The sequence below is a fragment of the Protopterus annectens genome, chromosome 1.part2, assembly GCF_019279795.1.
Source record: "Protopterus annectens isolate FY-2018-M chromosome 1.part2, PAN1.0, whole genome shotgun sequence".
Taxonomy (NCBI): domain Eukaryota; kingdom Metazoa; phylum Chordata; order Ceratodontiformes; family Protopteridae; genus Protopterus; species Protopterus annectens.
In genome coordinates, this window is record NC_056727.1 from 596443886 (window position 1) to 596463669 (window position 19784).

At 39.9% G+C, this 19784-nt stretch overlaps 1 protein-coding gene across 2 annotated transcripts in view; it reads left to right on the forward strand.

Moving 5' to 3' along the window:
* FAM177B (family with sequence similarity 177 member B) overlaps positions 1-19784 on the forward strand; it is a 486030-nt gene that overhangs the window by 311352 nt on the left and 154894 nt on the right. For both annotated transcript variants that reach the window (XM_044057910.1, XM_044057916.1), the window contains one exon: positions 17365-17431. In XM_044057910.1, the coding sequence (XP_043913845.1) occupies positions 17365-17431 (67 nt within the window). The remainder of the gene's footprint in view (positions 1-17364; positions 17432-19784) is intronic.

The following is a 19784-nucleotide window of genomic DNA, read 5'->3' on the forward strand; positions in this document are numbered from 1 at the left end:
CCCAAATTTGAAAATCAATAATCAGCTGATAAATCTTAAAACATTTCCTCTTATAGTTAATTTAACTTTAATTGATATGTACCCTTATCACTGTTTCTCAATACATGATATTTTAAAGGAGATGAACTTTCCTAAATCTTATTTAATTATACTTAGACAACTACAGGATCTTTCTATAAGTTTCTTTAGTGATGTTAGAATCAAGGATGAAGATTTTACCATTTGTTCTAATTTATGGCAAACTCTTATACAAGATTCCAAATATATAACCTCTACATATAAATTGGTAAAAGACTTAAAATATCAAAATCAAATACTGTTATCAAAATACTGGAGGGAAAAATACCATTGATAGAAGATAATAAAATACTAAAAGCAATTAACTTAACTATAAAATCAATATCTCTTCAGAAGTTATTATTTACCCAATTGATGATTCTTAATAATGCTTATTATACTGCCTTAGCTTGCATAAATTCAATTCTAAAAATTTGCCTAAATGTCCATACTGTAATGATCAAGTGGCTGACCTCTTACACATGTTCTGGAGCTGTAAATGCATATATAAACTTTGGAATTCCCTAAAAATTCAATTACAAAAGATGGGTTATCAACACTCTACACTTTCTTGGGAATTTATGATCCTACATATCCCTCCAAATAATTTGGATAAATCCCAAATAATTATACTTATAAATATTTTCTTGTTAATGAAACTTTATATAGCTACAAATTGGTTGAAACCATCCCAAACTTCATGGGATAACTTTAAAGGTTTAGCGATAAAACATATTTTAGCTCACAAATTATTAATTAAGGATCATAGGAAAAACATAAATAATCCGAAAATATGGGAAAAAATTTTCAATATTCTGTTGGCTTAATGTTCCAAATTCACTTTAACCCCTGGACATATATGTGTATATTTGTGTTCAGCATTAATTATTTAGTATATTGACAAATGATTTTTTTTAATATTCCTGTCAGAAGTTCTTATCTTTTTATATTGACCTTGTTTAATTGATGGAAGCATTCATGTATATAGTGTATATATTTTGTAGTATTGTTTTTTATAAGTTTCATTTGGGCTTTGTTTGTTTTCTTGGTTTTCTGTAATATTGTATGATAACTCAGAAAAAATAATAAAGATTGATTATGGAAAAAAAAAATCTGCAGATATATAACATTTGTCTCCTAAAGAGCATAATTGAGCTGTCATGCAAGATAGATAGAAAGACATACAGACAGATACTGTTTTTTCATCAGGAAGTGCTAATTTCTCCTACTAGGACTGTTCTCCTTCAAATTATTCAGTCTAGACTGTGCCCCATTCTTGGCCAGAAAACTAACCCTCTCCTCATCCCAGTATGATCTCTATTCTTGTATTTTGTGTCCTGCAAAAAGCAAAATGGCTTCAATGAGTCCTTGTTTTACATACTAAAATTGTTCCTGTTCAAGTTACTCAGTCTTTAATACTTAGATCTTACTTATTTCTTGGTCAGCAAACTAACTCTTACTTCATCACAATATGACATCTGCTGTCAGACAAAGAATCCTGTCATACTTAAGCATCCTCAAAATAAATTACAGCAAGGTGGCCACACCTTCTCAGCTTCAGCCTAAAAACTTGGGATGAACTTCCCATCCTTCAAAGATAGCTGACTAAACAGTTTTACTCAGCTAGTACTGTAACTCCAAGGCAGTATCTGTGCATCTGCCAACATGCTGTAATGTGATTTCTTTTTTTATTCCCCCCTTCTTTCTCTCAGTATCCCCCATCCACATGTTCAGATTCCTAGGATCATAAGCAGTTACTTGGCATGAGGTCAAGGAGAAAATTCAGGAGCCTAACACAATTTCGCAAAATTTCTCCAAAGTAGTGTCTAGTTAAATAGCTTGCACAGTATCATACAGCAGACAAATTAAGGCTGGTGTCAAGACACCTTAGACTACAAAAAGAAGCTCATGTATATGGGTCATTATCTTAATCCAAAACACCAGAGGCCAGCATAAAGAGTACATTAAGCACTTGTAAACATATATCAAGTATGATTTACATGAAATACTTTATTCAGACCGGTTTCGGCTACCCGAAAGGCTGGATAGCCGAAACCGGTCTGAATAAAGTATTTCATGTAAATCATACTTGATATATGTTTACAAGTGCTTAATGTACTCTTTATGCTGGCCTCTGGTGTTTTGAATTATCTATGGTTTGGCCGTGCATTTCCGTACGTGCAGAGCATTGGGTTGCTTCATTATCTTAATCCTCTGCGTTGTGTATGCTGACTGGTTGCCATGTATATGATTTTCACAAGAATATATCTTGCAATTAACACATTTGCTGCTATGGATAAGACATATGCTGAAAATGATCATACTCACTCACCTTACAACTGAAGTCTGATCAGGGTTGGCCTTATGTGAAATGGAGCCCTAGATAAATGACTCTGTGGCATCCCCAACTACAACCCAAAGCCATTTACTCTCTCTATCCCGATTACTTTTTTCAAGTTTTTTCACACTTTTTTGTCTTACACTTCAGATTTTTACTTATCTTTTCTACACACCCTAAATGGCCAAGACTGCAATGCAAGAACTGTGCAAGAAATAATTGAACTATGACAGGGGACTGGGAGCCTCTGGGGTCCTAGATGCTCTAAGGTACATTTTGGAGCTTTTTAATCCAACCATGTCCCACACACAAATCAGGACTAAGAAAAGAAATTTAGTTTCAGTTTTTTTTTCAAGGAAGAAATAAGTTATGTCCAAGGCTTAATGTTCAAAGCTGACAAAGTAGTAGTTCCTATAAAACTGCAAAGATAAATGCTTGTGAAGATGCATACATCATATCTGAGAACAGTACCTGCTTCCATTACCCAAAAAAGATAGTCACCTTCTGAGTACCACTGATACTAGATTAGGCTGAAAGTAAGGGAGCAAACGTTCACAGTCATATATTTCAAGTTTCTGTTATCCTACAAATAACAGCATGCTTTCTCGCCCCCTACCCCTTAAAAACAGCCAAATTCTATGTGCCCCTCTGATGCAGACTGGGGTGAATGTGAAAGAACAACCAGAATTCAATAATATTTTTCATCTTAAAAAAACATTGAAGGTGTTATGCCAAGGTGCTAGTTAGTTTTAAAAAAGAAAGCCTTTTTATTATATTCCAGTGGTGTGAATTCTTAACATATGTCATCTTGCTGTTGCTAGACGTATATATGGCATCCTTCCTTACATCTTCCCCTCCAAAAAATAGTCACCTTTATACACAAGTGATTTTGCATGAAGTTAAATTAATAATGACTGCTCTATTCCCAGCCCTCCGCACAATCTAAAACCACCTTCACTGCACACCTTTGAGGTTTGATTATGAGAAATGTTAAAGAAATAATGACCACAGTGCCCCCAGCCCCTCACAAGCTATAGTGACCTTCTGTGTACACCTCTGAGCAGGTCTGGTTTTAGACTATGTAGGGTTGAGGACATAGGCTCCTACTGAGCCAGTGTCAAAATCCAAATATGCAACCAGAGGTGTGAGGGACACCAGGCTTCCATAAGCTCTCTGGTGGTCTACATGTTCTGAGAAGCATTTTACACTTCATTTTTAAAGATAGTGACTTAACTGTCCTTTTGCTTTTTAGTACTACCCAGAAAAAATATGTATGTAGACACCAATATTATGAGTTTCCACAAGTAAAAAAAATCTGTGTTATTATCATTTACATACTCATAAACACATCACATACACGCACACATAAGTAATGGAGTTGAAGTTTTCCAAGTTATGTTTGGTGAATTAGAAACTTGTTGAGTTTGCTGTCGATGAGCAGTAGTCTAGCTCTGTCACAAGGTGCACTGATTTTTCACACATACACACACACACACACACACACACACACACACACACACACACACACACACACACACACACACACACACACACACACACTCTGACACTGTCACTGACTAGAAGCAAGGTCTAGCACAAGATGTACAAAAACAAAAAAAACAAAAAAAAATTATATATGTAGGGACACACACATACACACAGAGTAGCCACATGCTTGCGTGCAGACAAACTGGGGGTATATCAGGTCACCTACAGCATGTTTTGTGGTGTTAGAGGATACCAGAACTCCTGGATAAACCCACGCAGGGATCACATGCAGAATTCACACAGAAGGAGACACAGCCAAGAACTCAACCAGAGAGCCAAGTGTTGCGAGATGGCAATGCTACTCACTATATCACTGTGATTACTTTTCTCACACAGTCTATCCAAACCACCAAAGATAGCCCCTTACTGTGTATAGTGCAGATGTCTGACTGCAATGGAAAGTGAAAGAAATTACTGTTACTCTTAAATATACTGCAACAAACGTGCATGCATACATATGCGCACACACACACACACACACACACACACACACATGCACACATGCATACACACACAGAGTAAACCATATCAATGACAGTTTTACACTGATTTTAGGAAATACAATACCCTGTCTGACACTGTTCCTTCCATACCAGATCAGCGACTGTTTAACTATGATCACACTGCAGTAGGGGTAAGACACTTTTATCCACAGATGGTGTATGAATTCATTAGTTACAGGCACTTTACTGACTGTGTATATCTCAGATGTCTGATTGTGATAACAGAAAAATAGTTGCAGTAAGTACTCCAGTTTGCTTTATATAAATGTGCAGTAAGCTGAGCTAATGACTACTTTACTTGATCATCACAGCAGAATCTGTTTAATTTGATAATTACTCCTGGATTAGTCAGTCTGTATACACAGGAATCCCCAATATTGACTGTGTATACTCCAGTAGTCTGATTAAAGTAGAAAATGTGGCCACAGTAATCTATTTCAAGTTTGTCTCATGAAATTAAAATACCTCGGTAAAATATGCCATCTTATTTCACATAGATACACAGTAGTCCAGCAATACCAGGTTAATGACTATTTAAACTAATAAAGTTTATAAAAGTCAGTTATTTTCATCCAGAGGCTGCCACCCACCTACCTACTCAGCAATTGTAGCCATTTTGTTGACAGTGTATATCTCAGATATCTAATTGTGAAAAAAGACAATGGTCACAGTAAAGCATTTAAGCTTTATTTCACGCAAGTTGTAGCAAGAGTAAGGTATTATAACTTTCAAAGTGCTCAAAAATTAGCCCTGCTATGTCATTGACTGTCCATATTTGGTTGTCTTGCCTGCTAGGATTAAAAAATACATCAAACTACTGCAGCTCTTTCTGCCATAGCCATCTCAACTACAATACCACTGAAAAAAATGTAGGTTTCTTGTTTGCAATCCCACAATTTAAACAACAAATCAAGTAGTTTATGGGCAGTGTGGAGCAGAAAGCCCATACACTGAGCAGATGTACAATACTTCCCAGTTTGGGTACCTCAGCTGTAGCTACTTTGAACAGATATATCACTGTATGCTGTTTATTTATTCATTAATTCCAGAAAAGAAACACACTGCTTCATTACTTAAAAAAATATAAATAAATTCCTGAGAAGCACCTCTGAACAAATGGTATCCTAAGCACCTGCTTAGTTTGCCTAGGCATAAGGCTGACCATAATTCTGATATTTAGCAAGTGCTACACAGGGCCGGCCATGGTGGGGCAGCGGTTAGCATTGCCACCTCACAGCAATATGTTCTCCGGTTTGATCCTCAGCTGGGGTGTCTTCTGTGCGGAGTCTACATGTCCTCTCTGCGGTCACGTGGGTTTCCTCCTGGTGCTCCAGTTTCCTCCCACATCCCAAAGATATGCTGTAGGTGGATTGGACATTCTAAATTGGCCCTAGGTGTGTGCGTGTGTGTGTGTGTGTGTGTGTGTGTGTGTGTGTGTGTGTGTGTGTGTGTGTGTGTGTGTGTGTGTGTGTGTGTGTGTGTGTGTGTGTGTGTGTGTGTGTGTGTGTGTGTGTGTGTGTGTGTGTGCCTTCTGTGGAAGGTTGGGCACCAGGCTGGCAACTCAACACTGTAAAACTCCACTGCCAATTATGAGCAGACAAGTGATCTGCTGTGGTGACCCCAAACTGGGAAAAGCCGAAGAAGAAGCAAGTGCCACAGTGTGTACATTTCCAGCCCCATCTCAACATTGGGTTTACCACTGCTGTTCTTCCTAAACATGTATCCTGTAAGAACATACAGTGTTTACTTTGCAAATATGTACACAGTTTCCATGTATACCTTAACTTCTTAATACTGTGTCTGGGCTATGTCAGAAAAAGATCCCCTGTGGATCAGATCATTAAACCCACTGAGCAAATTTTAAAGAAATAAATGAAACTGTATACATCACATTTTCATTCTTTTCTTGTGGAATATATTACAACAGCTTCCTCACTCCCAACTCCACATAGTTTTGAACCAAAGGAGTCATAAGGGCCAAATGTACTGTACTCCATTTATACACAGAACAATGAAAAATAACAGTTTACCTAAACAGGAAACATGCTTATTTTGATTGCATTCTTAAGACAACAATCCAACTAAGCTTCCCTGCAGACACAATTCCCCATCCCTTCCTGAATAACTGATAAAATCTTGTCCCAGTGTTTCTCCTGTGTCACTTTATTCCAGTTTCCCATGCAGTGCACCTCTCTTATGCTGCTCCATTTCATTTTGCCCAACTTTCCCCTTAGTCTTATAAAGTCTGTTCTTTATTTCCTCAAACCTGTCATTAAGGTAACCACAGACTATACATGTTCTCTGTAAATCATTCAGTCCTTGTCTTCTGTCCCAATTTCTGTGGTCCTATTTCCACTGATGGTACTACCTACCACATGTGGCACTCATGCTATTACTCTATAATTCCTTTCAAGATATGTGACCAGATTTAGCCACCTGACTTTCACCATGTTACACTACTACATTAAGAGTCTGAATATATTAGCAATTGATTTATATGCCCTTACCAGTCTTCAGAATTTCATTTTTAAAGGTTTTCTGTCATTTTGTATTCTTAAGTAAAGGATATAAAGATGGGGGAATGCTGACATAATGATGAAGGTGCTTACCTCACAGACACTGGGTTCAGGATTATCCTTACCTTTGTGAAACTGGCTAGGCTTAAATTGGCTTAGAAAGGTACCTAGCCTAGTACTTACCTATAAACCGGGTTCCTATCACATAGTCGAACTTTTACAAGTTCAAACCACATATGGTTGCGACCATATGTTAGAATCTGTAAAAGTTCGAGCAAGTGGATGGAAATCTCCTTAAGCGGAGGTTTCCACATTCACTTCAATGTGGTGCGATCTCAGAGTTGGTATATTTAAGTAGTGGGGGGTGGGGGGTGTAGGGGGGCTTGCCTCCCTGCATAAAACATTTTTTTTATTTGTTTGTTGTATTTTATTTTTTTATAGCTAGTCGAAGTTCCGTAACTTCGGACATATGTGTTCGAACATATGTCAGTCGAAGTTACGGAACTTCGACTATGTAATATAGACCCTATAAACCTACTGTATATAATGATAAAATATAAATGATAAAATATGGCTTTCAGTAATGCGACTGTCTACATTCTTAACTGTGTTTTAAGATATTTTTTATCTGTTTTGTCTGGGTTCATGTATTTTGTAAAACAAGAACAATGGAGAACATCGATATCTGTGCAGTGACTGAGACCTGGTTCAAGGCTCCAGAGAGCACCCCTGCACTACCAGGCTATAACTCATATCACACTTTTTGGACATCTAACCTGGACCGAAACACCAAAGGTGGGGGTTTGTCCATATTCATTAAGGATATCCACACCTCCAGGCTAGCTGCTCAGCATAATGCATCCGAGGTTATCCAAGTGCAACTAACTCTTGGCAAAACTGCAATCCAAATTGTAGCTTGCTACAGATCCCCTACCATGCCCCAGGATTCCCACTCCTCTTTTCTTGATATACTGGAAAATATTAGGGTTCAACCAAACACCCTAATAATGGGCAACTTCAACTACCCCACCATTAACTGGGAAAACTACTCATGTACTAACTCCTTAGCGCAACACTTTCTGGAATTCATAAACTCCAATGCCCTAGATCAACTTATCCACACCCCCACCAGGGGCAACAATATCCTAGACCTAGTCATTACCAACATGAGTGACCGGTGTTCCACACCTGAAGTCAACTCCTCGTTGGTCCGATCCGACCATAAGCTAATCACCCTTGATATCCACATCCCACCCCCACCCAACTTTAAGGAAACCACAGTAAGAAATTTCTCCAAAGCCAACTTCATGCTTCTTAAGACAGAAGTAGTGAACTTCATGACACCCATGCAGATGGACAATACAGTTACAACTGCTGAATCCTACACAAATGTGCTCTATAAGCACCTACATGAGTGCATGGATCGTGCTATCCCAAACAGAACCAAGATGCTATCCTCCAAAAAAAGGAAGTCAATCTGGTGGTCCCTTGCTATAAACAAACTCTACAACAGAAGGAAGAAACTGTTGCAAAAGAGAGTAAAATCCCATGAGTGGAGGAGCTCCCTGGTCAGCCTCAGTAAGAAGCTGAGATCCCTTATAAGATCCTCCAAAGCTAGCTACGGAAATAAAATTGCCACTAATTCCAAGGGCAACCACAAAGCATTCTATAGCTATGTCAAGAATCTCAATGGCAACACCCAGATCTGCTCTGAGTTACAGCACAAAGGCATGAAAATTATAGAACCAACTGATATTGCCAACATCCTGGCAGATAGGTTCAGTGCTAACTTTACCCCCCACTCACCCCCTAAAGGGCCCATATCTATACAGGAAGAATGCAGAGTCTCTGTAATCACAGCTACGCAGGTGAAAGATGCACTCTATAAAGCCAAAAACATAGCATCCATGGGACTGGACAACATCCCAGGCTGCGTTTTACACGAACTTCAGAATGAACTGGCTCCCCACTTAAGCACCATGTTCAATAATAGCCTCGCATCAGGCTTTGTGCCCACTGAATGGCACACAGCAACAGTTATCCCACTCCACAAAGGGGGAGCCACCACTGATCCCGGGAACTATAGACCTATTAGCCTGATGATTCTGGTCTGCAAAGCCATGGAACGTATCATCATGGAACTCATAAACAAAGACATTGGTAACCTCCAAACTCTGGATCCCACCCAATTCGGGTTTGTGAAAGGCAGATCATGCCTCCTGAACCTGATCGGCTTCTTTGAGGCAGTCACCAAAGCCGTAGATGAGGGTAAAGTGGTTCACACAGCCTATCTTGACCCCGCCAAGGCTTTTGACACCATCCCCCATTCGGGAATTATAGCTAAACTCAATAAACTAGGCATAAATCCCTATGTCACAAGATGGGTTGCCAACTGGCTCACTGACAGAACCCACACTGTAAAATTTGCAGACTAAATCTGACCTCAAACCAGTGACAAGTGGAGTACCACAGGGTTCCGTCCTGGGACCGCTCCTGTTTGGTATCTACTTCTCTGAAGTACAGGCTAACACAGAAGGCCTCTGGCTAATGAAGTTCGCAGATGACTGCAAACTAGGAGCCATAGTCAAGTCCCCAAATTATGTGAACATCTTACAGAAGGGCCTCTCTGAGACAGATGCCTGGTGTCAGAGCCATGGTCTCAAGCTCAATGCCAAAAAGTGCAGTGTCATCCCCTTTGGTAAAAACTCTGTACCCATGAAATACCACATAGGCAGCAATCTACTTAACACCGAATGCATGATAAGAGACCTTGGGACCCAGGTGGACAGTAGTCTCTCCTTTGATAGTCACATCACCACAGTAGTCAGGAAGTCCTTCTATGTGGCACACCTCATCATAAAAGAGTTCTCGTCCAGGAAAAAAGAGGTCATCGTTACCCTCTACTCATCATTCATTAGACCCATTATAGAGTACAACACCCCTTTTGGAATGTACCTCACAAGACATCTGCAGCAGCTGGAAAGGCCACAGAAGTACCTCACAAAGAGGATTACTGGACTCAAACAAATGCCCTACACTGACCGCCTCAAAAAACTCCAGCTTTACTCCATAGCATATTGCCTACTCAGAGGTGATCTCTGCCTAACATATAAAGCTATGTCAAACCCAGAGCTGCTGGACATGCTACACCTAAAGAAATCCCAATCCCTCCGAGCTACACGCTCTAGGGACTTAAGCCTTGTCACCACAATAAACAGGACATGCTGGAGAGATAGATTCCTATCCCAGAGACTTCCCATACTCTGGAACAGGCTACCCATCTATGTCAAGCAAAGTTCTTCATTAGCACTCTTCAAGAAAAATTTTGATGAGTGGATGGAAAATAGGAAATACACCCCGGGGATCACTTCTGTGTCTCTGCTCGTCAGTGGCACAGGAAAATAACTTTCTTGGGTGGCATAAGCCAGGGAACCTTGTTGGCTAGGCTTGCATAGGACCTTGGGCCGATAGCCTAGTACCTACCTATGAACTTATGAACCTATATATTTAGCTTAAACGGATTTAGCTGTTGAACTCAAGTGTTTCTTTGCAGTTACATTATGCCCCCATTTCATAAGACCTGTACAGTTCATCTCCTTACTCTGATAAACCAAACAATGCTGTCATAATATATGTCAGATCTTCATGCTTTCAACCACCTGTTTCTTATTATTTCCTGTTTTCTTTTTAATGTAGACTCTATTATATTGGTATGTCTTATTTATTGGGGGGGGCAATTTAGAAGGTAAATCTTAAACCTTGGCCTATGGCTAAGTATTTACTGTAAGATTCGTTGGTATACTCCACAGAACATAAGATGCCTCCTAAATTATAATTGTAGAATCACAGTGACACTAAAAGAAAATGACCAAAACTAATGAAATACATTAAATGAATTTTAGCCTATAATGAGTGTGCTTATTATGGGTTAATAAATTAATTAATTTTAACTTTTTTTCATTGGCTTCTGGTCATTTTTCATAGAAGACTGTCTCTTGGATTGCTGTTTCATGTCACACTGATATTTACATTACTATTTGCAGGCTCTGAAAAGGACCCCAGTATACCCCATTGGAGGGTAGGAATGCCATGCCTTGGCCAAATTTCTCCTAGTAGTATAAATACCACATTGGGTTTCTCCTGAAAAGAGGGTACTAGCCTAGTGGGACTAACTTGGTCAGTAAAGGATAGACAGACAGATAGAGAAATGAATAAATTATTTAAAGTTCCCTAAAATGTAGCACTCCCAGAAGGATGACACAAAATTCTAATTTCATATAGTGCATTCCTGAGATGAGCAAGGTATCCATACTACTTAGATATGAGATAAGATTGCTAATAAGTCCAAATAGGAGAAAATATTAATTTATAGGCAGGATTTCATACCAGTGCTAGAAGACTCAAAAGTGTCTATTGTATGATTATTTATATGACTCAGAAATGAATTGCTTATCTGTATGATCAGATGTTGTCACTTCTGTCCATTCCTGAATGGATGATTTGTCAAATCTATCTCGGATACGTCTTCGGCCAGTCAAACTTTGAATTCAAAGTTCAGGCTACTCCCCTTACCCAAAACCTCTTACAAGTAGAGTTACCTCAGATCTCATTGCCACTCATTTGCTATGGATGAAATTGCCATTTCTCAGGCTTGGGTTCAGCTAAGTCAAAGTTATTTTTTTGTTATTTTGCAATAGTCATGGTTTATGTTATATATGTTTGTTTATACCATCTTGTCTTGTTTACCTCCCTTTACTCCAAAACAAAAAAATTAGACCTGGTTTTGTCTTTGCCTTTTTGGTGCCATTTTCTCTGTCATCTAGCCTATTAGTGGTAGTGTTTTCTGATTAATAGTGCTTTGGGGCAGCTTTTTCCTCTCTGGTGTTTTATGGTTACTGTTATTTCTGGTTGTGACTGTTGCTGTAACTTTTGTTGTGGTTTGTTTCTTTTTAGTTGACTGTGTAAGACCATCAAGATTTAAAAAAAATGTGTGGCCTGCAGACATAAAATTTGTAACTTGGACATGCATTCCATGTGCATTTATGTTTAGAGGCCACTCAGCTTTATGGAAAATGCCCTAGTTTACTGTGTTTGGCACTAGAGCAATTACTGAAAGGAGAAAGCTTCCCTTCCTCACTTTATTGCCTCTGCTGTCTCCCCTTCTGCCAGAAAAACCTCTGACAAATCCAAGGGTGAAAATAGTGGTTACAAGCCTAAAGAAAAGGAGGAGTCCAAAGAATCCAAGGAATACAAGAAACAGTTGCTGGATAATTCCTCTTCATTGGGTCTGGACCCAAAACTTGCTAAGACCTTGGACCTGACATCAGCATCAGATCTTATTGTCAATGGATCCGGAACCCATCTTTTGATGAAACTGCATTTCTTCCTGGAACCATTTTTGCCCAGACTGTGATCCCCATCTCTACAGAAAAGAGCTAGGAGCTTTTGCAAAGCAGATGTGGATAGAATGATGAGGAAGTTCCTCAGGACCAAAATCTATTTAGGAGTTCACCAAGCTCTGACCACAGTCAGAACTTTGGGCATGGGCCCATCCCCTCATCATATTATTACTCTTTCCCTGATTTGACCTTCAGACTCGGGGATGTTGGATCCAAGTGTTTCCGAGAATTTGTCTATATCAGATCCAAAGACCTGGTCTTTGTCAATCCATACTGTATCTCTGATCCAACAGGTATCAAGTGGCTCTGGCCCTGATGGATCTTGGAGCTGAGGAGTCAATGTTAGACCCATGGGGGCCTGGCTTGACTCCTAAGCTTTCAGAGCCATCCCTTTCTCTTGGAGCTTCAGTGATAGACATGTCTGACCCAGCATCAGCTAGGGAGCTGAGGCAAACAGGACTTCAATACCAATCCATGTTAGGCACTGCAGCTCCACTGAAGGGGTCTTGGGTCCAGTCTCGACTTCTACCTTCAAAGCTTTTCAGCAAGTGTTCTCTCAGTCTAGGGAGAATTCCCTTTCCTGCTTGGATCCATCCCTCCTGCACAGGAATTCCCTGGGTCTTAACCTTGCACTTTCTATGCCATCAAGATAGCAAGCCCCTTCTCGCCTTGAGACTGTCCTTATTGAGTACTCCCATTCTGCTTCTGAGTCCTCCCATCAGAACACTCCATAGAGAGATTTGACAGAAATGTTTATGCAAAATGAAGCACCTTGACTCCCCCTAGAAGTCCTTAACTGAAGATAATGATGTCAATGAGGAGGAGTAATGTCCCATATCCTGCCTTGAGGATGTCTCATTTGGAGAAATCCTGGAACTGCTTAGACAGAAAGATGGGTGATCCTCCAAAGCAGTACACCAGGAGGAGTCGGTACGCCTTGATGTTTTTGTCTACTTCTTGGGTTGTCCTGCCCAGAGACGAGAAGGCTGATGTGATTAATCTCATCTTTTAGTGGGCATGGCAGAAGCCAGACATGGCTGAATTAATCCAGTGCAAGACCTGATAAGTTTTTGGTTTCCCAGTAGGATTATCCTTATTGAAGTAAGGGTCCCACCACTGATTCCACTGTGTTGGCAGTGGCCACCAAAAAGGAGCTTGCTGAGGAAAGCGCCACTGTCCATCCATGTAACAGGGAGTGTAGGGCACTGAACAGATTTAGGAAATGAGTTTATGCTTCAGGAACCTTTGTGCTTAGGGCACTGAACTATTTGGCACATGTGATTTACTTCCAGATAGACTTGACCAAGGAGCACTCCAAATCTCTCTCAGTGCCCCTTATCTGCAGAAGGGAAGAAGTCTGATAATACACAGTTGGCCACTCTTCAATCCATTTCAAATGTGACTATGCAGCTCATTACCAATGTGACAGAAGGCACTTTAAGAACTGCGGGCATTGGCATAACTTCTAAGAGTCATGCCTGGATGCAACTGTGCAACTTTATGGAGCACTTTAAAATGTCCTTTATCAATGCCCCCTATGATAGCTCAACACTTATCAGGCCAAAGGTTACAGAGATGCTATCCAGACGTGAACAAGATGGGAAAACGTTGTCTGCAGTAGGGATCCATTTTTCTACACCCCAGAGGTCTTTTTCTAGAAACCAGAAGGGAGGGAAGAAGCTGTGGTCCTGTAAATTGCGAGGTTTTGCTCCTGACATTTCAGGTGATGGACCCCCCCGGAGGCAGTGAGAGAATACTCTAATGGTGGACATAATCACAGCAATAGAGGTGGTCCCCAAAACCAGGGCTTTTAGGATCCTTTCTGCTGGGCCTTACCAGCACTCCTGAACATTTGCCTCACTCAAGAAAACGCCCCAATATTCCACCCTCCCAAAGAAAAGCAGTAGCACTAGAAATAAGAAAATTGCTAGACAATTGAGTCTTCCAGGAGATCCCATCAGACCAGCAAGGGTCCAAAATTTACTCAAGTTTGGTTTTGATGCCAAACAAAAACAGAGATGTCAAGTCCATCTTGGACCTCAGTCATCTGAAGAAGTACGTGAAGGAAACAAAATTCCAGATGGTCATGGTACAGTCCATTCTTCCATTGCTGAGGAAGGATGATTGGATGTGCTCAATAGATCTTCAGGATACCTACTGCCATATAAAGATGGACAGATTCTCCAGAAGGTTTCCCCACTTCTGGCTGGGAGCCAGTCATTTCCATTCACATCCCTACACTTTAGTTTCACCACAGCCCGGTGGGTGTTCACCAAGTGAATGGCAGTGGTTGCAGTTCATCTCAGACTACAAAGGTTCTGAGCATTCCCATAAATGGATGACTAGCTCATAACCTCCCCCACCAAGAATATTTGTCTCAGTGCCAGGGACTCTTTGCTCCAGTTTTACTCACAACTAGGTATAACTGTGAAAACAGCCAAGTCCAAACTTCAACCTGTCCAGACTTTAGAATTCATTGAAGCACCAGATGAATACAAACTTACAAATAACCAGACTTCCGGAATCCAGGACTGCCACACCCCATAAACAGATGATAGCACTTCTTTCCAGTCTAAAGCCACCAGCAAGATTAATTTTGCATCTCCTTGGCACAATTACTTTGATTCCTCTTGCCAGATACCACATGGGGTACTCCAATGGACCCTATCAGCACAATGGTCAATTAGACATCAGCCCATGAGTTTTCAAGTTTCTCTCACAAAAATCTGAAATACTCATTCTGTGGTGGCTAGAGTCTCTGACAGTTTGTCAAGGTCAACCCTTTGTTATACCTTCTCCCCTGGCTACAATGAACATGGATGCTTACCAGATGATGGCAGTCCTCCTAGCATTGCAGGCCTTCCTGGTCATCAACAAACATGGGGGATTATGATGTTACTGCTTGAGTTGAGAAGCCATGAGGGTTTAGCAATGGGTGATGTCTTCTCACAGCTTTTTGGTAGTAATGCACATACTGGGGAAGTCCAATATTCTAGCAGACAGATTGAACAACTCTATCTTTCTCCCTTGTGAGTAGTTTCTCAACCCAACAGTGGCAGAACAGATTTTTGGCCTCTGGAGCTAATTGTGCTGCAATCTCTTTGCCTCCCCCTTACTACAACACCAAGTGCAGCAGGTACTTTGCCTTAATCCTCTAGGAGGTGCAGTCACCAAAGGATGCCCTGACCCATACTTGGCCCCCAGTCCCCTGTATGCTTTCCCCCTACTCCACTGATCCCGTACTTTCTACAGAAAGAACTGGCAAGTAAGGCTACAGTGATCCTCCTTGCTCCCTTCTGGCCCCAACAGGTTTGGTTTCCCTTCCTCTGGTCTAATCTAATCCACCTTCCTTGGGTGCTGGACCCTTTCCCAGATTTTCCCTCTCCTGGACATTCAAGTCCTGAAATTGACCAGATGTTTTTTCCAATTCCAATGATGGCTAGACAATCCAGGCTGTCTTCCCAAGACTTTTAAACTCTGACCTCTCTTCAGAGAGTTTCTACCAAAAAGATTTATAAGGCAAATGGAAGAGATTCTTCCTCTGGGCTTCCAGTAAAAATCTGGACCCGCTTAAGCCACTCTTCCAGTGATCTTGGACTTCCTGGCATCTTCCACAGTGGAGCTAGCTACTGTACTATCAAGGTTCAGCTAGCATCCATATTCAGTTTTCATGCTGGGAAGAATCAATCTTCCATTTCCCCCCTTAAATTGTCTAGGGCTTTCTTTAGGGTATTTTTGTCTCTGAACCCCCTTTCTCGGGGCCCCGTTCCTCCTTAGGATATTGCCATTCTCTTACAGGCCTTGACTAGTCCCTTGTTGAACCTGCAGCTATGATTTATTTAAAATATGTGGCTTGGAAGACCTTATTTGTGGTGACAGCCACCTCTGCTATGAAGGTTTTGGAGTTACACTCCCTTTCTTGTAAGCCTCCTTATTTGGTCTTCTGCAAGGACAGAGTTAATCTGAGAACCAATAATTTCTTCCAAAGGTGGCTTCTGAATCGTCTCTTAATCGAGCTATCAACCTTCTCATCTTCAGTCTAAGATTCACCACAAAGGAGAATACATGTTACACCTGCTGGATGTGCTCTGTCAACTCCATTTTTACTTATACCACACTAAAACAATTAAAAACACTGACCAGTTGTCTGTCTCCTTTCCCACTCTTTCTTGGTGCTTATTGCATTGTATTTCACATGTCTACAGAGAGAGAAAAGGGGTTGTCTTTATCAAACCATCTAAGGCTCACTTGACTAGGTTAGTGACTACCTCTAATGTTGTCTTCTCCAGAGTCAAAATTGATTAAATTTGTGCTGCAGCTACTTGATTGAATGCCCATACTTTCATTTCCCATTACAAGTTGGATTTACAATCAAGGTCTAGAGCTCCCTTTGGTTCAGCTGTCCTCTAGAATATCCTTCCATGAGACCTCCCAAGATTGATACTAGCTGGGGATCTGTCCCATCTGTTGAGCAACAGATGGAAGAGACAGCATCAGATATGAAAGTTATGTACTTCCCATAATGATAGATCTGTGCTGTCTGCTTCTGTCCTTCTTCAGCTTCCCTCCCTCCTTCCCCCATCCATTTGTTTTATCCTTTACTCCTGGAGTGACTGCACTGATAGCTCCATTGGCTTGATCGTGTACTCTTCAAGCTCAAAGTTTGGAAGAAGGTTCATTTAATGAGGTGCTGATTTTTTTTTGTAAGAGAGACTAATTTTTTTATGATAGGGTATGAACAAACTCAATCTGAAGTAATACACACGGTGGATTGTGGGTAAGGGGAGAAGCCTGAGGTTTGGATCCAAAGTCTGAGAGTGATCACAGTCAGATCCAGGCTGGATCCAATAACCCATGCTTTGAGGAAGGACAGAAAGAGACAACACAGATTTATCATTATGGTAAATACATGGTGTTTGTTTATGTACCCTAACATAAGTAAACCAGTGCAGTGCCCCAGTTAAATCTAATGATTTTTTTTGTACTACTTCTTATTTCTACAGAGGCAGCTGTCATGGGGTTCATACGTGTGGCTTTGGATGACACGAATTGCCAGGATCTCTCTCTTTTGTAAGTACCAGTTTTACTTTAATGCTTTTGTACAATATCTCTTAATTAAAATAGATTGGGTTTAGCTTAGGAGGTCATTGCTGGTGCAGTTGTTTAACAATGACAGTGATGCAACCGTGGAGTTGATATATTTAAGTCTAGTGTGTGTGTGGGGGGGGGGGGGTGCAGGTCCCACCTGCATAAAACATTTATTTTGATATTTATTATTGTGCATATATTTTTGGTAGTTTAGTTATTTATTTTATCAGTATTTTGTGTGGTTGAGAATATCTGCACTCAAGGTTATTTTTTTACTGTGACAAGTTTAGTATTTTTGATTTCAATGTTGGTTTACGTGATCATATATATGTGTGTGTGTACATATATATATATATATATATATATATATATATATATATATATATATATTTATATATATGAAATTGTGACATTTCCACAAAGTGTCATAATGTCGAACCTCACATAATAAAACTTAAAAGTTTGATTCATTAAACATTGAAAAAAAAAACACATCTTTTTTTTTTTTTGCCGCGGGCAAGACCCCTTGTACCCCCTACTAATTATATATACCAACTCTGAGATCACATTAGAGGAAAAGGGCAAATTCCCCGATTCTCACTGTTCTGCAGTCTCACAAATAAAAAAGCTGGTAATTTTGAACAGCTGATTTTGGATAAGCTGTACTGACTTCTTATTTTTTATAAAAAAATTGTGACTGCACAAACTGCGACACACAACATGAGCGAATCACAAAACGTTGACAGCTTCGCCTCCACTATCAGTAATCTCCAGCTACAAATCCTAGGCCAAGCATTGTCTGAATAATGCTACTGTTAGGAAATGAGTTTTTGGCAATGTAATGTGTAGGTTAGGGTTATGGACAGGGGTAGAACAGTGGTTAGGGTTAGCACATATGAGTAAGGATGGGCAAAGGGGCACCTTTTCAAACATTCATTTTCCTGCACAGTCCTACATACCAACACTATAAAACCTGAATTCAGTCAAATGTGATTCACACACATGTACATTCATACATTTAAGCAGTCACTCATTTTTTACCCACCCACACAAATTAGTTGACCAGATGCGTTGTCAACCATTTCACGATTTGAATGACAGCTATACATATGTATATATACACACACACACACACACACACACACACACACACACACACACACACACACACACACTTGTATATAAGCATAGTGGGGCAATAATACATAAAGCCTAGTGAGTTAAAAAAATAACAGAGAAATCATCCATAAAAAACAAATACAAAAAGCATCAACAAGTGGATAGAATCAATAAACACAACATCCTGCTGTATTAACAACTGAGCAGCAGTATGTTAAAAAGCTTTTAAAGATATAAAATGAGGTTTGAGGAAATATGCACTTATTAGGGGTTTGTTTATTCTATCTACATTAGTAGCTGCACAAAGTACTTGTTGATACTGTTCATGAGGTACCTGTTTTGTTAGTATAAAGTGTATCATTCAGAAGGACAGATGCATTAGCTTCAAGGCAAAAAAAACATATTTTTCTGCACTGCAACTTTAGAATATGTGCTTTCAGCTGCTTAAGAATAATGCACTAAGTGCACTAGAACTTTTCATGACAAGACAGCTGCACATTATCTGAGAAATTGAATTATTTTGTGGGGGAGTATCAGAATTAGACTACAATTTAAAATACTTCAGTCAGTAAACTCAAGACTAAAGTAAAATAACTATTCTGTTTTTTAAACCTGTGCTGGTTAGGAGTCAGTTACATTATTCATTTAACAAGTTCTTTATTAGGGACTACTTTTCCTCAAAAAACATGAAAAATGTTGATAAAAACAAATGCTTTCTAGCACTGAACATAGTGAAAATTGTTTTTCAAGTTCTAAGGCACTACAGTTGCAGCATCAAGCCTTGGCAGACTGTCATTTCTGTTTAAAATCCACCCCCGTCTCACAATGTCAGCCATTACTCACACATGTATATGTTTAGGGAATAAGTTCCATCATGAGTGACAAAGCCATGAGTCACACACCAAGGTCTTATATACAGAACAATGTATTTCAGATATTCTATAAATAATCCCATGTTGCTAAATCACTCAACATCTATAACTGAGAAAAATCACTTTTCTAAGCAAGCGCTAAAAAAAAACATAAACTCTGTAAAACAATATTTTTTGCAAGTAACTGTACCTCTCTGCACTCCCACATGTGAGTGCTGTCCCCAAACCCAATCTCTATGTATACTAGTCCAAGGTGCACAAACTCAGAGAAAAGAGATACGAGTAAAAGAAAAACACTGTTTTCCCTTTTCTCTGAGTCCTTTAACGTAACACACAAAACAAAA